We start from the raw sequence: 22,264 nt of genomic DNA on the forward strand, positions 1-22,264 counted from the left end.
CACTACGCTAAAAATTTATCAAATTGATTTTCTCCTACTGGTGACCACTCGGATTGCTATTCAGGATGCTTCATTATTTGGTTTGCTTGTATATTGCGCAGTTGATTCATTCTGTTGTGGCTTCTTCATAAATGCACATTAATTCCAGCCATCATATCTCTCATAAACTCTTCGATTGGAGAAATAGGCAGCTGGGGAAGTGAAAGGTGGAGTTAACGAAATGTTTACATACTCTATGTTTTATTTTCTGAGAGTCAGTGCTCAGAAGATTGAGAATCTCAAAACTGCAGTTTAAACATGACCCCTTTTCATTCTAGTGAGGTCTAGGAAGGTTGCATTCATGACAGAATGGGCGGAAATAATTAAATTTATGTTCAGAAGTTTGCATGTTTTTACAAATTTATGTTTTTCGAATGTATTTACGGACCATGTTGAATTTTGGAAAAAAAATACTTTTAATTGCGAGGGTGACGTTTTGAATTGTTGTTTCAACTTGCCCCACACCACGCATTTCTATTTGCCCCGATGAGTTGAACATACAGAGCAATATCAAACAACCAAAATACAAAAATTAAAACGAGTCTTTCATCGATTTTTCATAATCATTATGCTTATTCAACATTGAATGATTACCTCCCGTGAAAATTTGATGAAAAAACTCTTTCAAACCTCGTTTTGAGATCTGTTTCATTGGCACGTCAAATAGTTGGTTTGGATTTTGCAAAGGGCGAAAAATAAACAATGGCAGGGATTGCTTTTGAAAGCTGCAATCTTTCGGGAATGGCAGTCAGAAGATGCGTTTAGGCGAGTAGTTTGTTGAAAAAAATTATCAGAACATTTGGTCATTTCCTTTCTGAATTACAGCTTCTGTTTCAACTTACCCCGCATTTCAACTTGTCCCGGTGTACCTTACATAATGCGTTAGGAAAAGATTGATTAATTAAATCGTTATTTTACATGTTTCCGTAATGATTTCACAATAGTTCATGTCGACATCATTGTCTGCTGCTGATTAATGTGACTCGATGTATTGTCAGTGTCTTCAATGCAATTTATTAGGAACAAACACCTATTTGAAAGATGTTGCGCGTGCTGCTAGGGAAGGATGTCAGCACTTTCATTTCCGGCTATGCCAGAGTGGCCGGGGACCCACATCAGGGTGGTGTTGGTGTCGATGTTTTCCTGGATCGCTTGGATGAAAGGGTGCTTGTTTGATGCAGAAGGCAAGGCGGAAAGTACACGAAAGTGTACTTGAAAGTCACGATTAGGGTCGGTTCACTGCACGGCTGGGACACAGCTTGGAAGATGGCGGCCGCTTCCGCCGAGAAGACGGAGCACATATTGGGCAGCCTGTGGGATTGGGATGGGCCGTCGCTGGAGTCGACTCCAATTCCCACTATTCCGGCGGCTCTGGAACCGTCAGTGAACTTGATGATGTGCGTTCGATAGTTGGTTTTTATTCGCTCGTTGAAAAGGCCTTGAGCCAGCTGCCGGTTGGGAGCTCTATGCAGCTGCGCCTTAAGGAATTGCAGCATGGAGCTTCATTCTGATCGCCTTGATGTGCTTGCCGACGGCGAGCAACAGAATGTCGTCGGCGTATACCAGTATGAAGACATCCTTCGGCAGGTTGGCAAAGACATCCTCCATTGCCACCAGGAACAGGGTGACGGCTATCACGGAACCCTGGGGTACACCAGTTTCCTTCTTCACGGTCTTGGAAGACTGGTTTCCGAGTAGAACTCGCAAGGAACGATCCAGTAAGAAGTTTTTAACGAAGTGAAGGAGGTTGCCGGTGACACCCCAGAGGGCCAGCTTTTTCAGCACGCCGGGGGTCCATGCCCGGCTGTATGCTGATGAAATGTCCAGCGAAGCTAACTCCAATATCTAGCTCAGGGATGCGAGATGGGTGCTCGTGCCACGCCCGGACCGGAAGGCGTGCTGCCGGTCGTCCAGTCGGCCAGTGGCTTCCAGAAGCTGTGTGCTCCGATTGACCATACGTTCCATTATTTTCGACCCGACGTTGGTGAGCGCAATGGGCCGATAGCTTCCTGTTTCATTTGGTAGACCTTGGTGCTTCGGGATGGGGACAACGAAGCTGGTTTTCTATTCGGAGGGAAGCGTACCGTCCGACCACTCCTTGTTGATGGCCTCCAGGAGGGCCAATTTTCCGTCCGGGGGAAGGTTCTGGAACATTGGGTGGAGTTCGGGCCCGCAGACTTACTCTTTCCTTTGGACAGCGCAAAATCCAGTTCAGCCAACGTGAAGGGACAGTTGAAATCATTGTCGTCGTCCAGTGGAACCTGGAAGGCAGCCATCTCCGAGGCGGGACCTGCGTTTTTCTTCCGGAAGGTAGCTAGCGTAGGAGAACTGCTCATAGAAATGATCGGCGAGCGCGTCCGCGATTACCAATGGGTCACGTTCGGTGGCTCCGTTAATGGAGAGGGTGATGCCTTTGCTTCGCCTTTTGCCTTGGGGGCTTCGGGGCGGATTGGTCCGGGTTAATGCCGTCGAGGAAATCCTGCCAGGACTTCTCTTTCGCCTCTCGCAGGGTTTGACGGCAATCATTCCTTGCGGCCTGGTAGTTGGTTCGGATCTCCTCGAACCGCTGCGGGCGTAGCTAGGTGGACCTCTAGAAGAGCTATGGCGCTTGAGACCAGTAGTTCCAGGTCACACAGGTTGTTGAAGAAACCATTCGCGTTCCATTGCAAGGCTAGCGTGTTTGTTGTGTTGCAGGTCCAGAACCCACAACCGGCGGAGATGGGGGAGGCAACGGGCAGAACGTGGTGTTAGACCGAGAGTTGGGTGGGAGTGTGCTCCCCCCCAAACTCCTCCGGAGGCAGGTCCCTCGCCATGATCGGTGGCCGTAGCCCTTGTTTATGCAAGATGTCGTATAGGTCGGCTGATGTTGCTTCCGGCCTTAGAGGGGGGAAGGGTTGTGCTTCGTCCGCGGTTGCGGCACTTGAACCTTGCGCTTGACTATTGGGCTTGCTTCCCTCGTTGTCCGTCGGGGAATTGTGTTGCGTCCCGAGAACACCAACTGCTGATCGTTTGCATCCCTCGGTGTCCTTCGCTGGGCTTGTTTGATCCTGGCTGACAGGGTCAGCGTCCGAGCGCCGGAGGTTGTCCGTCAGTTCCGGTAGGGGTGTAGCGTCCGCACTTGTCCGGCTACTCGGATGCTCAACTGCGGCCGTTATGTTGTTGGTGGTTGTGGAGTGACGATGGTGGGTGGTGAGTTTAGGTTCTCGTTCATGATTCGAGTAATGGGTACTCTTGTGTGAGGCTCAACTTGCACAATTCTATGGCTGGGATTGTTTATAGGGTAAGGGTGGAAGATGATGGTAGGGAGGGGTCTTGTGGGTTTTTAGCTATAGAACTCAGGTGGCGAAGCTGAGCCTTTAAATCACTTACTTGGAACTTTTTGGAACTGCACCACGCTTGGACTTGGGTCTGGCTTGAGCATCGCTGCTGTCGCCGTAGTCCCGTGCCGCTGGTTCCCGCTTGGGTGTTTGCTTGGCTGGCACTGTCTCCATCGTGTCCGAGTCGTCGCTGAAGATGTCGAGAGGGTTCGAATGGTTTAGCTTGGGCTTGTTTGGGGCTTGTGCCTGTTTCGCCATGGTCCTGAGCTTGGCGATCAGCTTGTCCTTAATTTACAGGCTCTCCTGCAACTTGCCAACATTTTCGGTGAGGATGCTGACTTGGCGTACCAGATCCTCGATCGTTCCGATTTTCTGGACCTTGTCCATGCGACTTTTGATGCTGGAATTTGCCAGCTTCAACTCCTCAATTTTCCGCTTCAGTCCATCAATTTCGCAGTCCTTGCTTGATGTTGTGACCTTGGCAAAGGAAACGACTTGGTAGCATTTCGACTTCGCGTCGGGCCTGGGGATACGACAGTCCCCGGTCGACTTTGATGCGTTGGACCTCTAGTTCCTTCACGTAGGCGGGACACTTCCTGCTGGACGTGGGGTGATCATTGCTGCGGCAAAACTTGCAGAACTGTTGTTCTGTGCAAGATGGGCGGCTGGTTGTGGGGATGTTGTCGTCAGTTGTCATAGCGGTGGTGGTTAGGTGTTGTTTGGCACAATTTCCGCATTCTTGTTCCGCGCTGGGGTACTGTTTGCCCGTGTGCCAGAAATCCCAGCAGCGGAAGCATCGCATGGGATTCGGATAGTAGTTGCGCGTTGCACAACGGGACCAACCGAAGTTGATATGCTCCGGGATGACGGTTCCTGTGATGGTCAGAACTATGGCGGGGGTATTAACCAACTTACGATCCTGGGTCCTCTTCTTGATTAAGTAAATCTCCCGAACGTCCTGGTCACGGAGTTCGTTCAGGAGATAGTCGTCTAGAAGGTCGATAGCGTCGTAGCACGACACTACGCTCTTGACTACGTTGAGGTGGGAGTGCTCGATGACGCTCACTGGTGTTTGGTCGTGCAGCTGCTTCATTGTGAGGAGCTTGTCATACTGCGTACGGCTCCGAACCTTCAGCACGTACGACGAGCCGCGGTTCTCCTTTGTTGCACTTTCGATATTTCCGTCGAGGAAAGCTTCAACGGAACGCCGCAGAAGGAACGGGTCAGCTGGTAGCGGTTTATCGTCTACTCCTTGCAGGCGTAGGACTTGGAGTTGACCGGCAGTGTTGTTCGGGTCCATGACAAGAGGGAAGCGTCTCCCTGTATACTCGCCGTCGAGGCGATTGGTACGATTCCATGTGACATTCTCGGGGCCCCCTGGGTCCCCTAGGCTGAAGGAGTGGCCCGTGGCCATCTCCGATACCAGCGCGCGCGCCGCCAAACGGCACTGGCGGGGTTACTTAAACTCACGGTGAAAGAAAATTCGATACTGCACGGCACTAGTTGGGGCCCTCCTTAGCCGTGCGGTAAGACGCGCGGCTACAAAGCAAGACCATGCTGAGGGTGGCTGGGTTCGATTCCCGGTGCCGGTCTAGGCAATTTTCGGGTTGGAAATTGTCTCGACTTCCCTGGGCATAAAAGTATCATCGTGTTAGCCTCATGATATACGAATGCAAAAATGGTAACTTGGCTTAGAAACCTCGCAGTTAATAACTGTGGAAGTGCTCAATGAACACTAAGCTGCGAGGCGGCTCTGTCCCAGTGTGGGGATGTAATGCCAATAAGAAGAAGAAGAAGAAGAAGAACGGCACTAGTAGCTGAAATACCGTGCGTCTCCACCGAACTGGAGGAATGTTCTGGACGCGTCGTCCGAATCGGAGCATCACCAGTCGAATGACGTCACACACCGAAAAAGTGAGATCTCGACGCGGCGTTCCGCCACCGGCGCTCCACTCAATTTTCGAGCGGGGCTGGCCACGGGAACGGCAGCTATCGCGTTTTTTCGGTCGCGTCACTCGAAAAAAATTCCGCGTCCTACCAGCCGAATTGGTAGCGTCACCGCCGAATGACGTCACACGCAATGAAAGAAAATCGGAAAAACGGTCCGGGACCAGTTTTTTTCGGCAACTGGCCGGGCACTTGCACTACTGCACTCGCGAGATGGGCTGACTATCAGCCGAAACACCGATAAAGCGAAATTGAAAAAATAGCCCAGCTTTAATGCCTTCCTGCAAATCCGAATTGGCATGCCGAGTATAGTATGCTTCCTTATGCCATGATTATTCCTGGCAATGGTATTGTAGGTACAGTTAATAAATCCAAGAATAAATGTAGCTATGGTGGAGGACATACATCCAAAACTGTCGCTACCTTCGAGTCTTTCCGAGGGCTCATCTGAAAAATTTCCATCCTGGGCGATTGACAACTATGCCATGAATCCATGGGCATAAGTCTCTGGGTGTTCTGTCAAAAAATGAATTCGTCGTTGTGTAGGACGACTTTCTACATGTTCGGTCAAATGACTAACTGTTTTTACCAAATGACCTATTCGGCCCGGTTGTCAGATCGGCATAACAATCTGTTTGGTCAAACAGCTTGTTTAGCTCAGTGACATCTTTGGGTAAACGACTTCTGGCTAAATATCATGATCAAAATGGCTTTTTTTAGTCTAAACTCTTTTTAGGCTACACCTATTTCAAGATTGGATTTTCTTTCGGTAATACACCTCTTTCGACCTGATTGTTTGGCTATGTATTTTTCGGCCTTTCTGTCAATTTGACCATACAAGGTTTTCGCTAATCCATTGGTCGGCAAAAAGCCCTTTGACTAAATGCCATATTCAGCAAAACTATTTGATTTTTTTGCCTTTCGCAAAATTTGATTTCAGTTGTATTGCTTCCGATGATTTGACCCTTTTCCGTTCAAAAGTTAGTTCCGGATATATCAAGAGAAAATCAAGCTTCATCTGGAATGAGAAACAAATATAACAAGGGGAGGGGGATTATTTCGTCAACTTCCATCTTCAAAAAAGTGGCGAATTTTACGTATTTTTCACTTTACCACTACTGAAGTCAAGTATTCTTTGTCATTGTAATTGATAAATGTATTTCGAAATTATAGATGTCCTAATGAGAATAGAAAATAATATTGTTAATCTTTTTCCAACGTTTCGACGTTTGTTAATGATTCTTCGTCAAGTACGCTTCTGTATAACGTGGCAAAATGGACGTTGGCATAACGGATGTTAGACATAATGTACTTTAGGCATAAAACGACTTAAAGAACAGTCCATGATATAAAGAAAGCAGAAGTATTCCTAACGTCCTTTAAGCGGCCGTACACATATTACGTAAGCACTTTTGGGGGGAGGGGGGTCTGATGTTTTCTTTCGCGCCATATAAATAAAAATTAATTTGTATTGGAAAAATCTTACATGGGGGGAGGGGGGGTTGAAAAACCCAGAAAAATTGCTTACGTAATAAGTGACGTCGCGGACCCTGTGCAAAGTCAAGTTCAATTTTTATCCATTTATTATTAAGTTACACCGATACATATTTAAATTAGGAACATTAAAAAATTTAGTCCTTGAAAAAGGTTTAAATTGATCGAAAAGTCGGGAAAATGATTAAAAACATAGTAGAATTGACCTCCCCCGTCAAAAATTGTATCTCGTTATATTGTCTCAGTCGATTCTTTGGCTTATTTAAGGACAACTTTTCCGAAGAACCCATATTTTTTGAAACCTCGAACTATTTTTATAATCGAAAACAAAACCCGGAAAAGTGCTGCGCGTGTGAACCGGCTTGAAAAATGCACCCGATGTTTGTTGAAATTCGGGCCAATCTTTTAAAAAACAGCACTTTTTCGATTTTTGTTTTAAATTTTAAAAATGTATTTTAAATTTTGAAAATATGGGGAGTGAGTGCTAGTAATGGACCCCGTGCGTATAATGGACCCCCTGAACAAAAACCGAGAGTTTACGCTTGAAACTACAATTTCCTGCAAACTTCCATAGGATAAAGTTGCTTCACTTATCAGGGTAGTAGTTCCATACAATTGTTTTGCACTGGGAGACTGAAATTTAGTTATATTGACTAATTTATGAATGTAAACGCGCTAGAGGGTCCATTACTAGCACAGAAGGGGGGGTCCATAATAGGCAACAGGACCATGTGGAAATGGAACATGTAAATCAAATGGGGGGACCATAATACGTATGTAAACAAACTCGATGTTGCGTATTATGGACCCGGGGGTGGCTATAATAGGCAACCTGGCTACATAATTTTAAAATAGATATTTTAGTAGTAAAAATGAATATTTTACCATGTGTTATGTACGAAACGCGATGCTGATACCTGTTGCTTGTCATCTAGTGCTGCAGAATGGCAATTTGTCATGAGTCTTACTCTAGCGAAACGATTGAAGTAAGTTTCCGTCGTTAAGGGGTCCATTACTAGCATTCACTCCCTGGGTTCTTAGGGAAAGTTAACTTTAAACAAGCCAAAGAATCGATTGAGCGAATGAACATCGGATGATATTTTCAGGCCGGTGCAAACACGCGTCTTTTTGATTTTTCAAATAGTTAGAGCCTTCAAAACATATAGTTAACCTTTAAAAAGCCAAAGAATCGACTAAGACAATAAAACGAGATACCATTTTACCGGAAAAGGTCAATTCGCATTGAGATTTCGAAGCCACATTTCCCAAACAAACTGAATATTATAGTTAAGTAAAACAAACATTATATGGCAAAGTTAAAAAAATTGAGCTAGAAAAACAGTGTCAAGAGTGAAAATTGGAATAATTAAGTTTCTTCACTTCGCAGTTATTCTTGCCTGCTCTGGTTGCTTGATTTTCGGATACTTATGTAAATGAAACAAATTGGTTTTATAATTATTGCTATTTATTGTTACAATTACTTCAAGTGAAAATTAAATGAACTTACAAAACTCACCGCTAGTAAAACGATTGTGTATGTCTGTGTTTATTTTTGAAATTAAAGTCTAAACTTTTAGTAAGCAATTTGTTTTCTCGATAGAGTACGGCTGCAATCTGGCTTGGTTTTAGCTTTGCGTGTTTCCAACTTCTGATTTATTAAAAATCTACATATTACTATGCTTCCACAATTTTTCTCTGCTATAAAAATAATAAAAAAAAACAATTATCAATTAAATTATGAGATCACTATGAAATATTAATGCTTTCTTCTCTCTTTGATTGAATAGCTGAAACAAACAAAAGAAAAGAAACCGCTAGTGAACGCGAACAACTCGTGCTTTGTGCTCCAGTCCACTTTGTTGTTTTTTCTCGCGAGCTTTCTAGATGCGGTTTGGCAGATCCAATTCAAGGGAGGATTCGGTGGTACAAACGATGCCCTATCACTAGCAAAAAAAGAAAACTTCTTAACGGGCAAACGCGCATGAATCCAATCATGGCCGCCACAGCAGTGGCCGGTCTCGCTTTTTTGATAGCAGACATCTCAATACAGTGGTGACCATTTTCAGTACTGAAAATGATTCACTGTTGGCTGTTCGTTGAGATTTGTGCCTCGGAAATCGTGAGGTAATTATGAAATTGGATTTGGCGCGTTTCACCTTTAATATAAACTCTATCCAATGAGAAGAAGACCTTACAGATTTGTTTATTCCGTAGGTCTTTAACAATTAATCAAATAATAGTAAAATTTTTCTTCTTGATTTAACAAAATTTGCTATAAATTAATACAACAATAAAAGTTGTGTTCTCTACTACGAATCGACCGATTTTGCTCTCGCTCTCTTTCTTGCTCTCTTTCACTCGTCACTTAACTTGTATTTATAATTATTTATTATTTTTGTGCGTCGCACATTTTCAGCATCACTTTTTTCGCGCGCCGATGAAACGATGTTGTTGCCGTTGATCCGCACGCAAACCGCAATAATGGTGTTTGTTTTCATTTAAAAGGTAGGTGTATCACAAACAAACGTTTTGCGCCAAAATGCGTTGCTCATCAACTCCTCTGGTTCTGGTTCTGGAGTTTCTTTTAGACTGATTATCAGTTGTAGCAGCGCCGTAATCTCAGCAGTACTGAGGCAGCACTGGCTTTCACTGGGGGTTGCTTGGACAGATCTGTAAATGAAAGGAGATAAATGAGATGCAAGATTAGAAATCAGAATAAGTACAATTATTTGATGTTCGGATGGGTTATTGAAATCAAACTATAGATAAATTTACTGATCATGGATCGACTGTACGATTGAATGATATTTATTGAACGGCTACTCAGTCTTGAAATTTCACAACGAGTTCATTATCTACCCGACGTTTCAACACGGGAATTGTGTCTTTCTCAAGGGGAACTGTAATTCATTGCGTACTATAATTGTCCTGATTTTATAGTTTGTAAAGGAAGCAAGGATTTAAACGTTTACAGAAAACGATCACTTATTGGATAAGTCGTTTTGTTAAATTGTTATTGTTTTGTTCTTCGTGATCAGGCGGACACACATAGTAAACAGCCAATTACTTCAATAATGTGGCAACAATGTTTTCTCATGGGGCAAGAAAACTTATTAGCATACTTCGCATCAAAGCAGGATGCTTTGTGTAATAGAATGTCATGGTACAGAGTTGTGTAACCATGAGCTATTGCGAATTGCATTGTAGGTGCTATTGGAGATTTAATCCTAGTCTAGTAATTCATTCGCACATTTGCATATTTGAATAATCAGCATTTACTTAAGCCATTGATTGCTCATTTCAATAGTTTTAAATGCAATTCACGTGTTGAAGTGCTTTTGCAACTGAATCAACACAGCGGAGGTTCAAGTGGGTTTCTGAGAACATGATATCATCATTACCAGTACACATTAGTGCATTTGATGATAGGGCTTAGTTCGAAGTAAGTAATTTGACGACGAAGCTTGTTTAAAACTATTTGTTGGTCAATTCACTTAAAATCGCATCTTGAAAGATTGTGTCTTGTGTGTTGTAAATTGTGTCTTGGAGGGTATACTTATTTTGAGCAAAGATCACTTTTTAAAGTTTATATTCACGCAAAGCACTGGTAGCAGTGTCGCCCAGATTCGGACTGTGTTACCACTGGTAACTTACCAGTCTTCTTGTTAAAGTAGACTTCGTTTGAAACCTAATTGTAACTGCAATGTCTCCTAAAGACTCGTTTTGTGAATAAAACGAGAAAAAAATCATTTTGTTTCTCAATTTCATTTGGTTCTTCTTAGTTTTAAGGGGTAACATTATGAAAGAACTTGTTCTCAAAATTCAGGCGAGAATCAACATCTTCTCTTATAAGGCAACATTGAAGTAGATTTGAAATTTAGTGTCCATATTATTTCTTTATCCCAAAGAATCGTCATTAGCATTCCAACACAAAAAAAATCCAACTTAATTGCGCAAGAATGAGTGATCTGGCCTGAAAAATTCACCAAACCTATTCGACCCACTTCCCACTTGGTACAAGCCTCTAGTTGAAGCAATAACAATAACATCCGAAGAGAGCACAAATCGAAATAAATAACAAAACCCATAAATAATATCAAATGCATAAACCTAAAATGTTAATACAGGCCCCTTGGTCAGGCCGCAGGCGTGACATGATATATTGACAATAATTTGATTATTGAAGTAAAGAATTATCTGCATATACATTTGATGTCATGAAATTCGAAAAAGTTCATTTTTCCTCCAAGTTCGTAGATCAAGATCTTAACGGCGCCAAAGAGGGTTCAACATTTTCGATTGAAGAAAAGATTGATGAGCAAAATGCTGTCAATTTTAGTGTTGTCGTTTCGGGACTGATAAAACCACAACACAACTAACGACGGTTGTAATGCAGTCAACAACCAACAACGCAACGTTTGCAAATCCATAAAACGAGCCCATAAAACGAACGCATCGCAGTCCAATAATGGGCACGCCTTTCTCGCTCGAAGCAGGCTGTCTGCATCAAATGTAACACGGATACAAATTTCATCCATTTGCTTCAAAAATATACATGTTTATTTCCAAAACGGTAATATGTTTGAATCAAACATATTTATTTTCAAAACCAAATTAAATCTCTGTTTGTTTTATACATACACTAGTGGGCAGCCCCTCGCTCGCTCTTGCAAAAGTAAACAAAAACTCGAGTTCGGATCGGATCCGATCAGAAGTCAACAGAGGAGCAGGAGCAAGAGTGAATCATATGTTTTCTTGCTTCCAAATTGATGATAAAGATGTGTTTCAGGTACAGAAAGGTAAGTAAATGAAGTATGAATGTTTGGAATTGTGAAATCTGGTAGTCAAATGCTACCAGAATATGAAAATTGGTAGAATTGATAAGAAAATATTATGAGTGGTCGAACCAAAACAACAATATCCATGTTTGCTTCAAACATTTAGCTGGTTGAAACCTGGGAGGGAGCTCTCGATACTACACATCAAATAAACAAATACTGTCGTCAGGCAACAAGAAAATTTTCTACAAGAATAAACAATCAACGTAGGCGCACCTAAAAAGACCAAATTTTGTTTTGTGTGTTATTGTTGTTATATTGCCTTAGAAAATTTTCTTGTCGAGAGTTTTGTTCTCGGCTCGCACTGACATTTCATGACAGCTAGATTTCGGCTCGGCTTGACACATACATTTTTTGAATCTGTTTCTCCCTCCCAGGTTGAAACAACTTGAAACGCACATTTGATTCAAAAAAAAGTTTTCGTTCGCTTCAAATGCAACAATATATTTGATCCAAACATATTTATGTTTAATGCCAGAACAAACTGAATTTATGTTTGGATTTACCTAGAATATGTTTGTTTTTAACGTAGTTTTTTCTGCGTGAAACAGTAAACAAATCAAAACTGCGTCTCTCTGATGCGCATTTCGTTGTCGTCGCATGAAGGAATTTCTTTGTGATTGCGATTGATAGGTCCAGATGGGCGGAAGTTTTCGTAATCTCAACGAATTTGTGGCAAAATTGCAATAAAATCTGATTAATGATCAAAAAAATTCATTCGCTCTATCGATTCTTTATTTATTTGATGTCAACTTTCCCAAAGAATCCTCATTTTTTTTAAATCTTCAACTTAAGGACACTCCTCATGGAACCCAAATTTAAAAGTTCCCGCATTTTCAAGGGCACTCTACTCAATACGCAAGCAATGTGCAACTGTCATTATTTTTTTTCTCGCATGCTGTGACGCAGCAAAGCTGAAATAATAAAAATGACAGTTGTGTGTTGCTTGCGTATTGAGTGGAGTGCCCTTGAAAACGCTGGAACTTTTAAATTTGTATTCTGTGAGGATTGCCCTGAAAAAAAAATAAAACAAAGGGAACATTTTTTTATATGGAGTTTTTGGCTCGTGCAATCGTCTGTTGACTCAATCGATGCTTTGACTTATTCAACCGTCAATTTATGACGGGAAAGGTTAATTAGAGGCACCCCTAAACCTTGACCGGTTCAGTTGAAATTTTGCCTAGGGTCATTTTTCGAACTAATGAAACTTGTGAGAATTGACCTTTCCCGTCAAAAATTGAATCTCATTTTATTGTCTCAGTATATTCTTTGGCTTATTTAAGGTCAACTTTCCCAAATAACCCATATTTTTTGAAGCCTCCAACTTGTTTAAAAATCGAAATCAAAAACCGAAAAAGTGCTGCATGTGTGAACCGGTCTGAAAAAAAAATCACCCGATGTTCGTTCAAATCTTGAAAAACAACACATTTCCAATTTTAAAAATACTTAAAGGCGTAAAAATGTGTGTTTTTTGGAAAGTTGAACTTAAATAAAATAAAGAATCGATTGAGCGAATAAAAATTGTTGATGGGAAAGGTCTATTGTAGTTTTTGTAATTCTATGGGTAAAAATGACACCCTGTTGTGCATTTAAGATGAGTGTAAAGCCTCCTACACGGACAGATAAATCAACCCAAACTTTTAGTTCAATATACGCACTATTGAGAATATCGCAGAAAAAATTTACCCAAATTTGGGTAGTTTTCCCTTTTTTTCCCATGATTGCTATCAATACTAGAGCAAGATGCAAACACCTCACCGAGGTTGCTCAGCCCAATAACCTAAATTTGAGTAAATTCAATATTCTCTATTTTGGGTTGATCAAGGTCCGCTTTGGATAAATTAAACTCAGCTTTGGGTAAATTGTTTACATGGGATTAAAGGCAAACTACCTAGTGCCAGAAAAGTCATTTTACTCAAATTTGGGTTATTGGTCCAAACCACGGTTTTGAGTGCAAACAACCCACTTTTGGGTAGTTTTGGTTTTCAGTGTACGCAATGCAGCTGAACGGCGACGGAAAGGGCGATTTGAAAGTTCGCTCATATATTTTTTGTCAAATCTTGCCGTTTCGGTCGCCATTCCGCTAAATTATGTTTAGGGCTTTTATTGAACATCTTTTGATTTGTTGTGCATTTCAATATCAAACTATTAACCACTCATCCTCCATTAATAATTTGATGCCAATAAATATGATTTAAAAATCAAAACTGCTCTGATTGCCATCCGATTTTGACTCTTCCTTTAGACTTTTTCTTTTTTCTTAGCAAAATCAATTGCAAATAAATGTGTGCGTCGATCGCCTATAAACGTTGGACAAACTACGTTCCAAACCCTACGGATTGTTCAAAGAGAGCTCGGTGCGTTAAGTACGTCGCCAATTGACCTTCCCCGTAAATTTTTTTATTCGCTCAATCGATTCTTTGGCTTATTTAAGGTCAACTATCCCAAAGAATCCATATCTTTTGAAGCCACTTATTATTTTTTAAATCGAAAACAAAAACCGAAAAAGTGCTGCACGTGTGGACTGGCCAGAAAAATTCACCCGATGTTCGTTCAAAACCGAGCCAATCTAAAAAAAACAGCACTTTTTTTTATTTAAAAAAAGTTAGAGGCCTAAAAAAATATGGGTTCTTTGGGAAAGTTGACCTTAAATTACCCAAAGAATCGACTGAGACAATAAAAGGAGATACAATTTTGACGGGAGATGTCCCTCCTTAGCCGTGCGGTTAGACGCGCAGCTACAAAGCAAGACCATGCTGAAGGTGGCTGGGTTCGATTCCCGGTGCCGGTCTAGGCAATTTTCGGATTGGAAATTGTCTCGACTTCCCTGGGCATAAAAGTATTGTCGTCCTAGCCTCATGATATACAAATGCAAAAATGGTAACCTGGCTTAGAAACCTCGCAGTTAATAACAGTGGAAGTGCTTAATGAACACTAAGCTGCGAGGCGGCTCTGTCCCAGTGTGGGGATGTAATGCCAATAAGAAGAAGAAGATGTCAATTGCATTGCACGGTGTTGCTCATGCCATCGTGGATGGTCCCAACCGAAGGAAAGTAGTCCAGGCCGTGCAGAGATACGTTGGCGTTTGTCCGTAGTGAAAAATCAATATCGATGAACTTCTCGAGTCAAATCGGAGGCCTTCGGTCCAGCCGCCTCCCATTTTGCAACTCATTTGGCCAAATATATCATTTAGCCGAAACGGATATTTAGCCAAAAAAGTCGTTTGCTCGACAAGGTAATTTGCCCGGAAATGCGAACTGGCCGGAATGATCATTTGGCCGAAAATTTAATTTGACCAAATAGGTCGTTTGGGCAGAAAGGGCCTCTGGGCTGAAATGGTCGTTAGGCAGAAAAGGCCGCTGGGCAGAAATGGTCGTTTGGCCGAGAATGCTGTTTGGCCAAACATTAGTGAATGTAAAAAGTTTTTAGAGAATAATGATAATTGATAATGCAGAGTGAGAAGTGGGAAATGATAAATAAGAAGATAGAGGTGAGCCGTCTCACTTCTTATTTCTTGCTTCTTATTTCTCACTTTTCACTGTGAAAAGTAAGAAGTTTGAATTAAAAAGTAAAACGCTTCAATTCTCATTTCTCAGTTCTATTTGTGAATAGTGAGCAGTGTGAAATGCGAAGTGAGACAAGAGAAATGAAATGTGTAAGATACGTGAGATGTCTCACTTTTCACTTTTCATAGAAGTAGAAATTGAGAAGAGAGAATTCTCGCTTCTCTCTACTTACATCTTATTTCTCATTTCTTACTGTTCACTTGTTACTATCCAGTTCTCACTGCTCAATCTCGCTTCCCATTAAAAGAAGTGAGAAATGAAGAGTGATAAGTAGCAAGTGAGAAGTAAGAAGCTGGACGAAGGATGTGAGAAATGAGACATTTCACTGTTGATTACTCACTCCTCATCTTCACACTTCTAATTCCTTACTGTCCACATCACCTTTCTCATTTTTCACAGTGAGAAGTGAGAAAAAGAAATGTACGAAGTAAGAATTGAGGCAATTTTTATGAGAAGTGAAAAGTAAGACTCCTCAAGTTTAAAAAAGAAATTCCCATCGTTTTAAATTGGCGATTTTAACACACAGAGGCACGAGCATCTCATTTTTTTTATATTTGTCATGTCAGACAAGCGCCTACTGTTATTATTATCGTAACAGCATTTCGTGCAACATGCACGCGAGATAATGATAAAGTAACTGAATGAAGGATTTTTCAGAAAATTGTTCCAGCTGTTACGCCTGTTTGTCTATGTTTTACACTTCTTATTTCTTTCTTTGTACTGTAAAAATTAAATTAACATAAATTACTCCACACTTTCCACATCCACTATTATTCGACTCAATGGCAGTTTTGGCTATATGACTCGTTTAGCAAACGATACTTTTTTGTCGTATGATCCGTTCTACCGTTTGGCCAAACAGCTGTTTCTGCCAAACGGAATTTTAACCCCCCCTCCTTTTTTTTGGCGTTACGACATTTTTGACCGTATGATCTGTTTGGCTAAACGACATTTTCGGTGGTATGACCCGTTCGCTTAATGGCCTCTTCTGTCTAACGACCATTTCATCTCAACTTCCATTTTTGCCAAACGACCATTTCGGCCAAACGGCATTTTCGATCAAGTGACCTTTTCGGACTTTCGGCCAAACGGCATTTTCCATCAAATGACCTTTTCGGACTTCGAACTGGCCCACCATGTCGGGCAAAACGGTATTTTGGGCCAAATTACGTATATGGTCATACGACTTTTATAGCCACATGACCAGTTCGACAGTATCTCCATTTCGGCCTAATGTCATTTTTGGCCAAATGACTGCTTGCTAGATGGGGTTTGGCCTAATGGTTTATTCGGTAGAATGGTATATTCGGCCAAACAACTTTCGGTCGAATCACTTTCGGTTAAACGATTCTTTACCCACAATCACTGACCACAGCTTCAAAAGAAGTGGAAAATGATAAATGGGAATTGAGAACTACTTCTCAATTCTCATTTCTCACTTCACACTTTCCACATTCACTTGCTCGTTCAAACGACATTTTCAACCGTATGATCCGTTCAGCAAACGATATTTTCGGGCAAATGGTCCTTCCTGTTAAACGACCATCTTGGCCAAATTTCCTTTTCGAGTAATGAAATGTTTGGCCAAACGACATTTTCGGTCAAATTGTTTTAAGCTTAATAAACATTTCGCCAAAATGGAATTCGACGTTTTGAACCTTATAACCATTCTCTTGTTTGTATGTTGCAGATTTGGAATCCATTCGATTTTGACAAAACTCTTTTTTGGCAATATTTGGTGTTCGCATCAAAACCATTCGATTTTGGCAAAACAAAAAACTTTTTTGATTTTATTTTTTCAAAGATATTTATACACTAAAATCTGTTTTTATATAAGTCATATGTACGGCGTACATCAAAATAGCGTGGATCCTGTACGCTGCAGATTTGGACTCTATTCAATTTTGACAAAATTCTGTTCTGGCAACATTTGGTGTTGGCAACAAAACCATTCGATTTTGGCAAAAAAAACCTTTTTTAATTTTTTTATCAAAGATATTTTTACTATAAAATCTGTTTTTATATAAGTCATATGTACGGCGTACATCAAAATAGCGTGGATCCTTAAAATCGCGTAACATAGTCCGTTTGATGAAGAACTACGTAAAAAGCGTCTTCAGTCCCACAAGAAATAAAAAATGCAGAGTATCATGTAAAAACAAAATTCATTCTTTTTTGTTAACATTCGATTTTGGGATCATACACGTTTTGAACGTGAGGCCAAAAACGAATAAGGTCTGTTGCAGAGAATTTTTATTTTTATTTACAACTGCTAATTGTCAAACCCATGTTTTAATTTTAATCTTATTTAATCAAAATTCGTAACATCAAATACAGTCTTTCAGTCGATTTCAAAAACATTTTATTTGGCAATAAAACTATTCGATTTTGACAACAACAAAAAAACATAAAATGTTATATTATACACCCAGGTTTTTTTTACGCGGTTGGAATTCATTAATTTCTCGGTTAACCAAACTGTCATAGAATTTTAAATAGGGGGAAAGACGGCTTTGGCAGGTTTTGTTCTATTATTGGCAGGGGGGTTTTTGTCGACCAAATTTTATGAAATTTGGCCACAATATTCTTTGATATGCAAATAATGTTTAGGCCAAATTTGAACCTAGTCAGTCATAAAAAAATCCCCTGCCAATAATAGAACAAAACCTGCCAAAGCCGTCATTTCCCCTACCTTCTGAATTTTCTTTGATTTTTTGTGAATTTTTTCGTAGGGATAACTCATTGCTTCATTGACGCTGAAGGTCCTAAACGACCAAAACCAAACCGTGTAAAAAAAAAACCTGGGTGTAAATGCTTTTACTGCACTTTTGTTTTATTTGTGGAGAACACTCAACGGCTGCAAGTGTTCATCAACAGATGCCTGCGGTATATAATTCGGGCTTGGTGGCCTCATAACCAGAGGCCGATAGCAACAGAAATTCGGGATCGAAAGTGGGGCTGGGTCTGCATTAAACTGGAACCCAGCGGGACATCGCAGCAGAGGCAGAATTAGAGGCTCAGGGCGGCGAAGCCTCAATAAAGAAATAAAAGAAGTCGACTGAAATCTAACCTGGCAACAGGTTAAAGCGATAGCCGGGCAACGCTCAGGATGGAGATCTTTCAAGTCGGCCCTTTGCACCACCGGAGGTGTACAGGATTCATAGGTAAGTAAGTAAATAATGCAGTATTCGACACTGCTCTATTTGGGCTCTGTTTTTGAACATTTTTGGCTCGGTTTCGGTAACATGTGCCGTAAAAATGGTTTTCCAAAATTGCGCTCACATTTGGTGATAATATAAAAATCGTTTTTGGCAACATGTAAATTTCGTACGTGTTGCCAAAATCGAATGGCAACAATGATTTTTGTACCCCTGCTTAGCCTGAAATAAAGCGCGAATCCATCTCAAATTCTAGGTGTTTCTGTAAGGATTTTATAGCACACTTGTTCCTGTCAAAAGTGAGCTTGGTATTCCTTAATTTTAGTTTCGCTGTGAAAGTAACAAGTCTCATGTCAAATATTTTACACTTTACTAGAATGTAAGCTTGATTGTGGCATCTCCAGTTTTAAGAAAAAATGTTCCTAAATATCGAACCTTCGGCTATGACCATGCCTTTTGGTGGTATTCTACACCTTCTACACATACACCCTGATGAAATGCATGTAGTAGAATGAATCAAAATATTTTTGTCACGAATTGTAGACAAAAACGTCTATCATGTAGAAAGATTGAAGAATCGTTTCTGTACTTTCCATTTTCTCCATTTCAAACTTGTTGGTTTTAAAGGGATCCACATTTCTTTTCACTAGACTCTGAAGAATAGAATCTGGATCACAAATCATTTCTTTTAGACTAATCTGAGGTTGCATAAATATTCAAACTCTTCAAGCGCGTACAAGTAACTGCTGAGTAGATATAATAACAAGCATTAACCCGAATTTTATAAAATTAAATTAAAAATGCTTGACTTTGGTAATCAACTCGTACTCGCTCCTCCAATTAATCCGTTCAGGGGCACGCCCGGTCGGCTGCCGGCGACAACGGGCATAGCACATTTTTTGTTTTGCTCATCCTACGTTCGATGCATTTCAAATTGGTTGAAGCTGCGCGCTAAATACATTACTCGGGCGCGCGCGGTCAATGCAGCTCCACACAACCAACAGCGAAGAAAGCCGGCCGGCCGCCGCGTTGGTTCGCACTTTTATGGAGGTCGAAGCGCATAAATTAACGGCGTCGAATCGTGCATGCGCATTGGTCGAATTGCTGCAGCAGTGCAGTGCAGCGCGGCCAAACGGATCGGAATGGGTTCCTTCAATAAAGCTTTATGAGATTTGTGCAGCATTTTGCTAAATGTTTTTATTGCCAGTGCCTCGCACTCAGACGCGATTGAGGCAAATTGAGTGTCATGATTTTTATTAGATGGCCAAACGACGGGGCAAGGCTTTCCGATTGGAAGGGATTGGCACCGTGGAACACAAGTCTAGCCCAACATTTGAGAAGGACTCGACAACCAAAATATAGACATTTCAGTTTTTCTCTGGCTATAGCTATGTATGTGAACGAAGAACTAAAATAACTACATTTCGACTATTACGCTCCATTCGAATGTTGGTCCAGAAGTGATTACGCAACCGAAGTTGATTGACGAACGATTTGCTAAGTCGAGTCCCCTTCTAGCGTTTATCAAATCAGGCATTATGCAAATTACTAATTTGCTGTCGGTTTATTCGATGGTTGAAGGTTTTTCGATGGTCATAGAACCGGTTCCGCATGCAATTCAAATGGAAACATGACGTTTATTTGCAACTTCCAACAAAAAATGAACCAGGAAATGTCCGGCAGTTCAATGTCAATAGCGTTGACATCCTAGAGATCAAGGGTCGAGCAGTTATGGGCCAACATAGGGACCGCATTTGCATGCAACGAGAATTTCGCGCCATTTCTCCATCCCAGACAGTCAGGCTACAGGAGTTATATTTTAGACTTTTACGCGCGCACTCTCCGGATCTCTCGGTCTGTCGTCTCCATACCTGTGCAAGACATGGCACACCTCTGCACTCTTTGCCGAAACAGTTTGAATATGTATTGCGAAGCAGGTCAACACGGTGAAGGCACAGAAGCAGAAAGCTCACCGTTCCCGTCTGCCTTCATCGTCTTTGGCTCTCTCTTACTTATGTGTGGACGGATTTTGGCTCTCGATCGATCGCGCCAGATTCGCTTCTTGTCGTTTTTATGCGAATGCGCATGTCCCGCGCACCTTGCCTCATGACACCCCCGATTCGGATAGTTGTTTTTGTAGGCGACAACCCACAACCTGAGACTCGTTGTTCGGTTTGGACATTTTTGGCGGGAAACTTACCATTCGACTATTTCTGCTGTTGCTGTCTCGTGTAAGGCTTCTTGGAGTCATTTTTGCACAGCCCTTTGGCCTCGTTTGGCCTGCAGTTTTCCCTGGATGGGCTACTGCGTGACGATGATGACGACATTGATGATGAGGTCATTGATGAGCCACTGACAGGCTGACCTGTCACGGTATCAAAATTATATCGGTTGATGAATCGCTGACGATCCTGTTGTACGCTTTCATTGTACAGTCTTTTTGTTTCGTTTGAATCTGGTACACCGAACAGGCACCGTTTCGTCCGGTTGACGTTCTGTGGCACCTGGCTTCGATAGTTGTCGAAAGCACTGTTCCGTGGTGTTGCTGCAGACGTCCCCAGGAAGCCGGTTGGTCGGGATATCTTACTCGCTGTCATTTTACTTTTTTGTGTTTTAATAAACTTTTTCACGAACAAAACATAAGCATATAATATTTATAAATTTGTGTTTCTTAACAGGCACTTGTTTCACAACCTTAGTTTACGTTTCAGTACTGTACTTCTCCACTCAAAAATTTCAACCACCTCCTTGCAGTCAAATCCTCTTGAACGTTTATTCACACTTGTATATGGGAAATATTTACACCAATCAGCTCCCCATGACTGTCTTGAGTGGAGCTGCCTTTTCACACGCAAATCTCGACAATTTGTCCGATAACAAATAACAATCAACAAAATCCTTACAATAAAACACACAGCAATCAAAGCACTTTCTACACTTGCTTGCGTGCTTCACAGCCCCAAAGTACCAAGTGGTTACACAACGCTTGCCCAGTGGATGGAGGGAGCGATCGCGCGAGGAAGCACAGCGTACAAACAAAGTCGCCACCAAAACGACGAAGAAACCCGCGATACAACAGCGAAGGAGTCGGCACACACTCTCTTTTTTTTCGGGCCGAAATGTGCGCGCGCGAAATGTCTTTCTTCTAACTGTTCTTATTTATATCTCGCAGCAGTGCGCGAACCCGCGGCCGTACAGTTTCTTGGCGAAAACAACACAAAACAACCTCAGGAAAAGGCGTTGCAGGCGCGTGTGTGTGTGTGTGCGTTGGTGTGTATATGCACGTGAGAGGGAACAAACGAACGTGATACGATCTGACGCGGGCGGCTGCTCGGACACGAATGACCCGATAGGAACGAGAGCGAGAGGATATAAATGAAACGTAGATACGCTCGGTTCGGTTTCGCGCTAATTTCGAGAGAAGCATGTGGTTGTAGCTCTCGGTTTGCGTTGTTGTTTGTTATTTGTTTATTTCGTGCGTCCAGTCTCTCGTGCGCTTCATATTATTTTTTCTTCTGCTTTCTCACGTGGTCGATTCTGTGGATTTGGTTTCCACAAGATGGCCTACCGCCAAAACTGCTGTGCCGGCGCAGCACAGATTATTTCCTAGTGCGTTTGTAAAGGAGAGACTGCAAGAATAAGATGAATCAACCGTACTGCATGCTTGATGCAAATAAATTCAAATTGGAAGTCTTATTTTAGATTCAGTTCGTGCTGGACACGGTCTTGTTGAATTGTCATATGGCATAATGTAAGGCGAATTGCAAATTGCAGATGAATGGATGATAGGCTTCGCTCTTCATAGCTTCTGAATAATAAAATTAAGGTGAATGCTGCTTTGTAATGGCCCAAATGTATAGTCGTTTAAGAAAGTCAACGTCTTTGACATTTTCGTTTGTAATTTT

General features: G+C 41.6%; 1 protein-coding gene and 1 long non-coding RNA gene across 2 annotated transcripts; both read right to left on the reverse strand.

Moving 5' to 3' along the window:
* Positions 1-1,518: 1,518 nt before the first annotated feature.
* Positions 1,519-2,315, reverse strand: LOC134206125 (uncharacterized). Its single transcript, XM_062681815.1, has 2 exons — positions 2,222-2,315; positions 1,519-1,850 (listed from the first exon to the last, which is right to left on the reverse strand). Exons 1-2 carry the CDS (start codon positions 2,313-2,315, stop codon positions 1,519-1,521), a joined length of 426 nt encoding a protein of 141 aa, XP_062537799.1.
* A 5,929-nt stretch (positions 2,316-8,244) lies between these two features.
* Positions 8,245-21,796, reverse strand: LOC134225018 (uncharacterized). Its single transcript, XR_009983140.1, has 2 exons — positions 20,560-21,796; positions 8,245-9,467 (listed from the first exon to the last, which is right to left on the reverse strand). It is a non-coding gene; the product is annotated as an uncharacterized LOC134225018 (long non-coding RNA).
* Between the last annotated feature and the right edge of the window lie 468 nt (positions 21,797-22,264).

The sequence above is a fragment of the Armigeres subalbatus genome, chromosome 1, assembly GCF_024139115.2.
Source record: "Armigeres subalbatus isolate Guangzhou_Male chromosome 1, GZ_Asu_2, whole genome shotgun sequence".
Classification (NCBI taxonomy): domain Eukaryota; kingdom Metazoa; phylum Arthropoda; class Insecta; order Diptera; family Culicidae; genus Armigeres; species Armigeres subalbatus.

Excerpts from the sequence above, each read along its gene's own strand:
- LOC134206125 (XM_062681815.1), bottom strand. The coding sequence starts at position 2,315 with ATGGCTGCCTTCCAGGTTCCACTGGACGACGACAATGATTTCAACTGT. Across the intron at positions 1,851-2,221 it reads TGCGCTGTCCAAAGGAAAGA|CATACAGCCGGGCATGGACC; the intron begins GTAAGTCTGCGG and ends ACATTTCATCAG.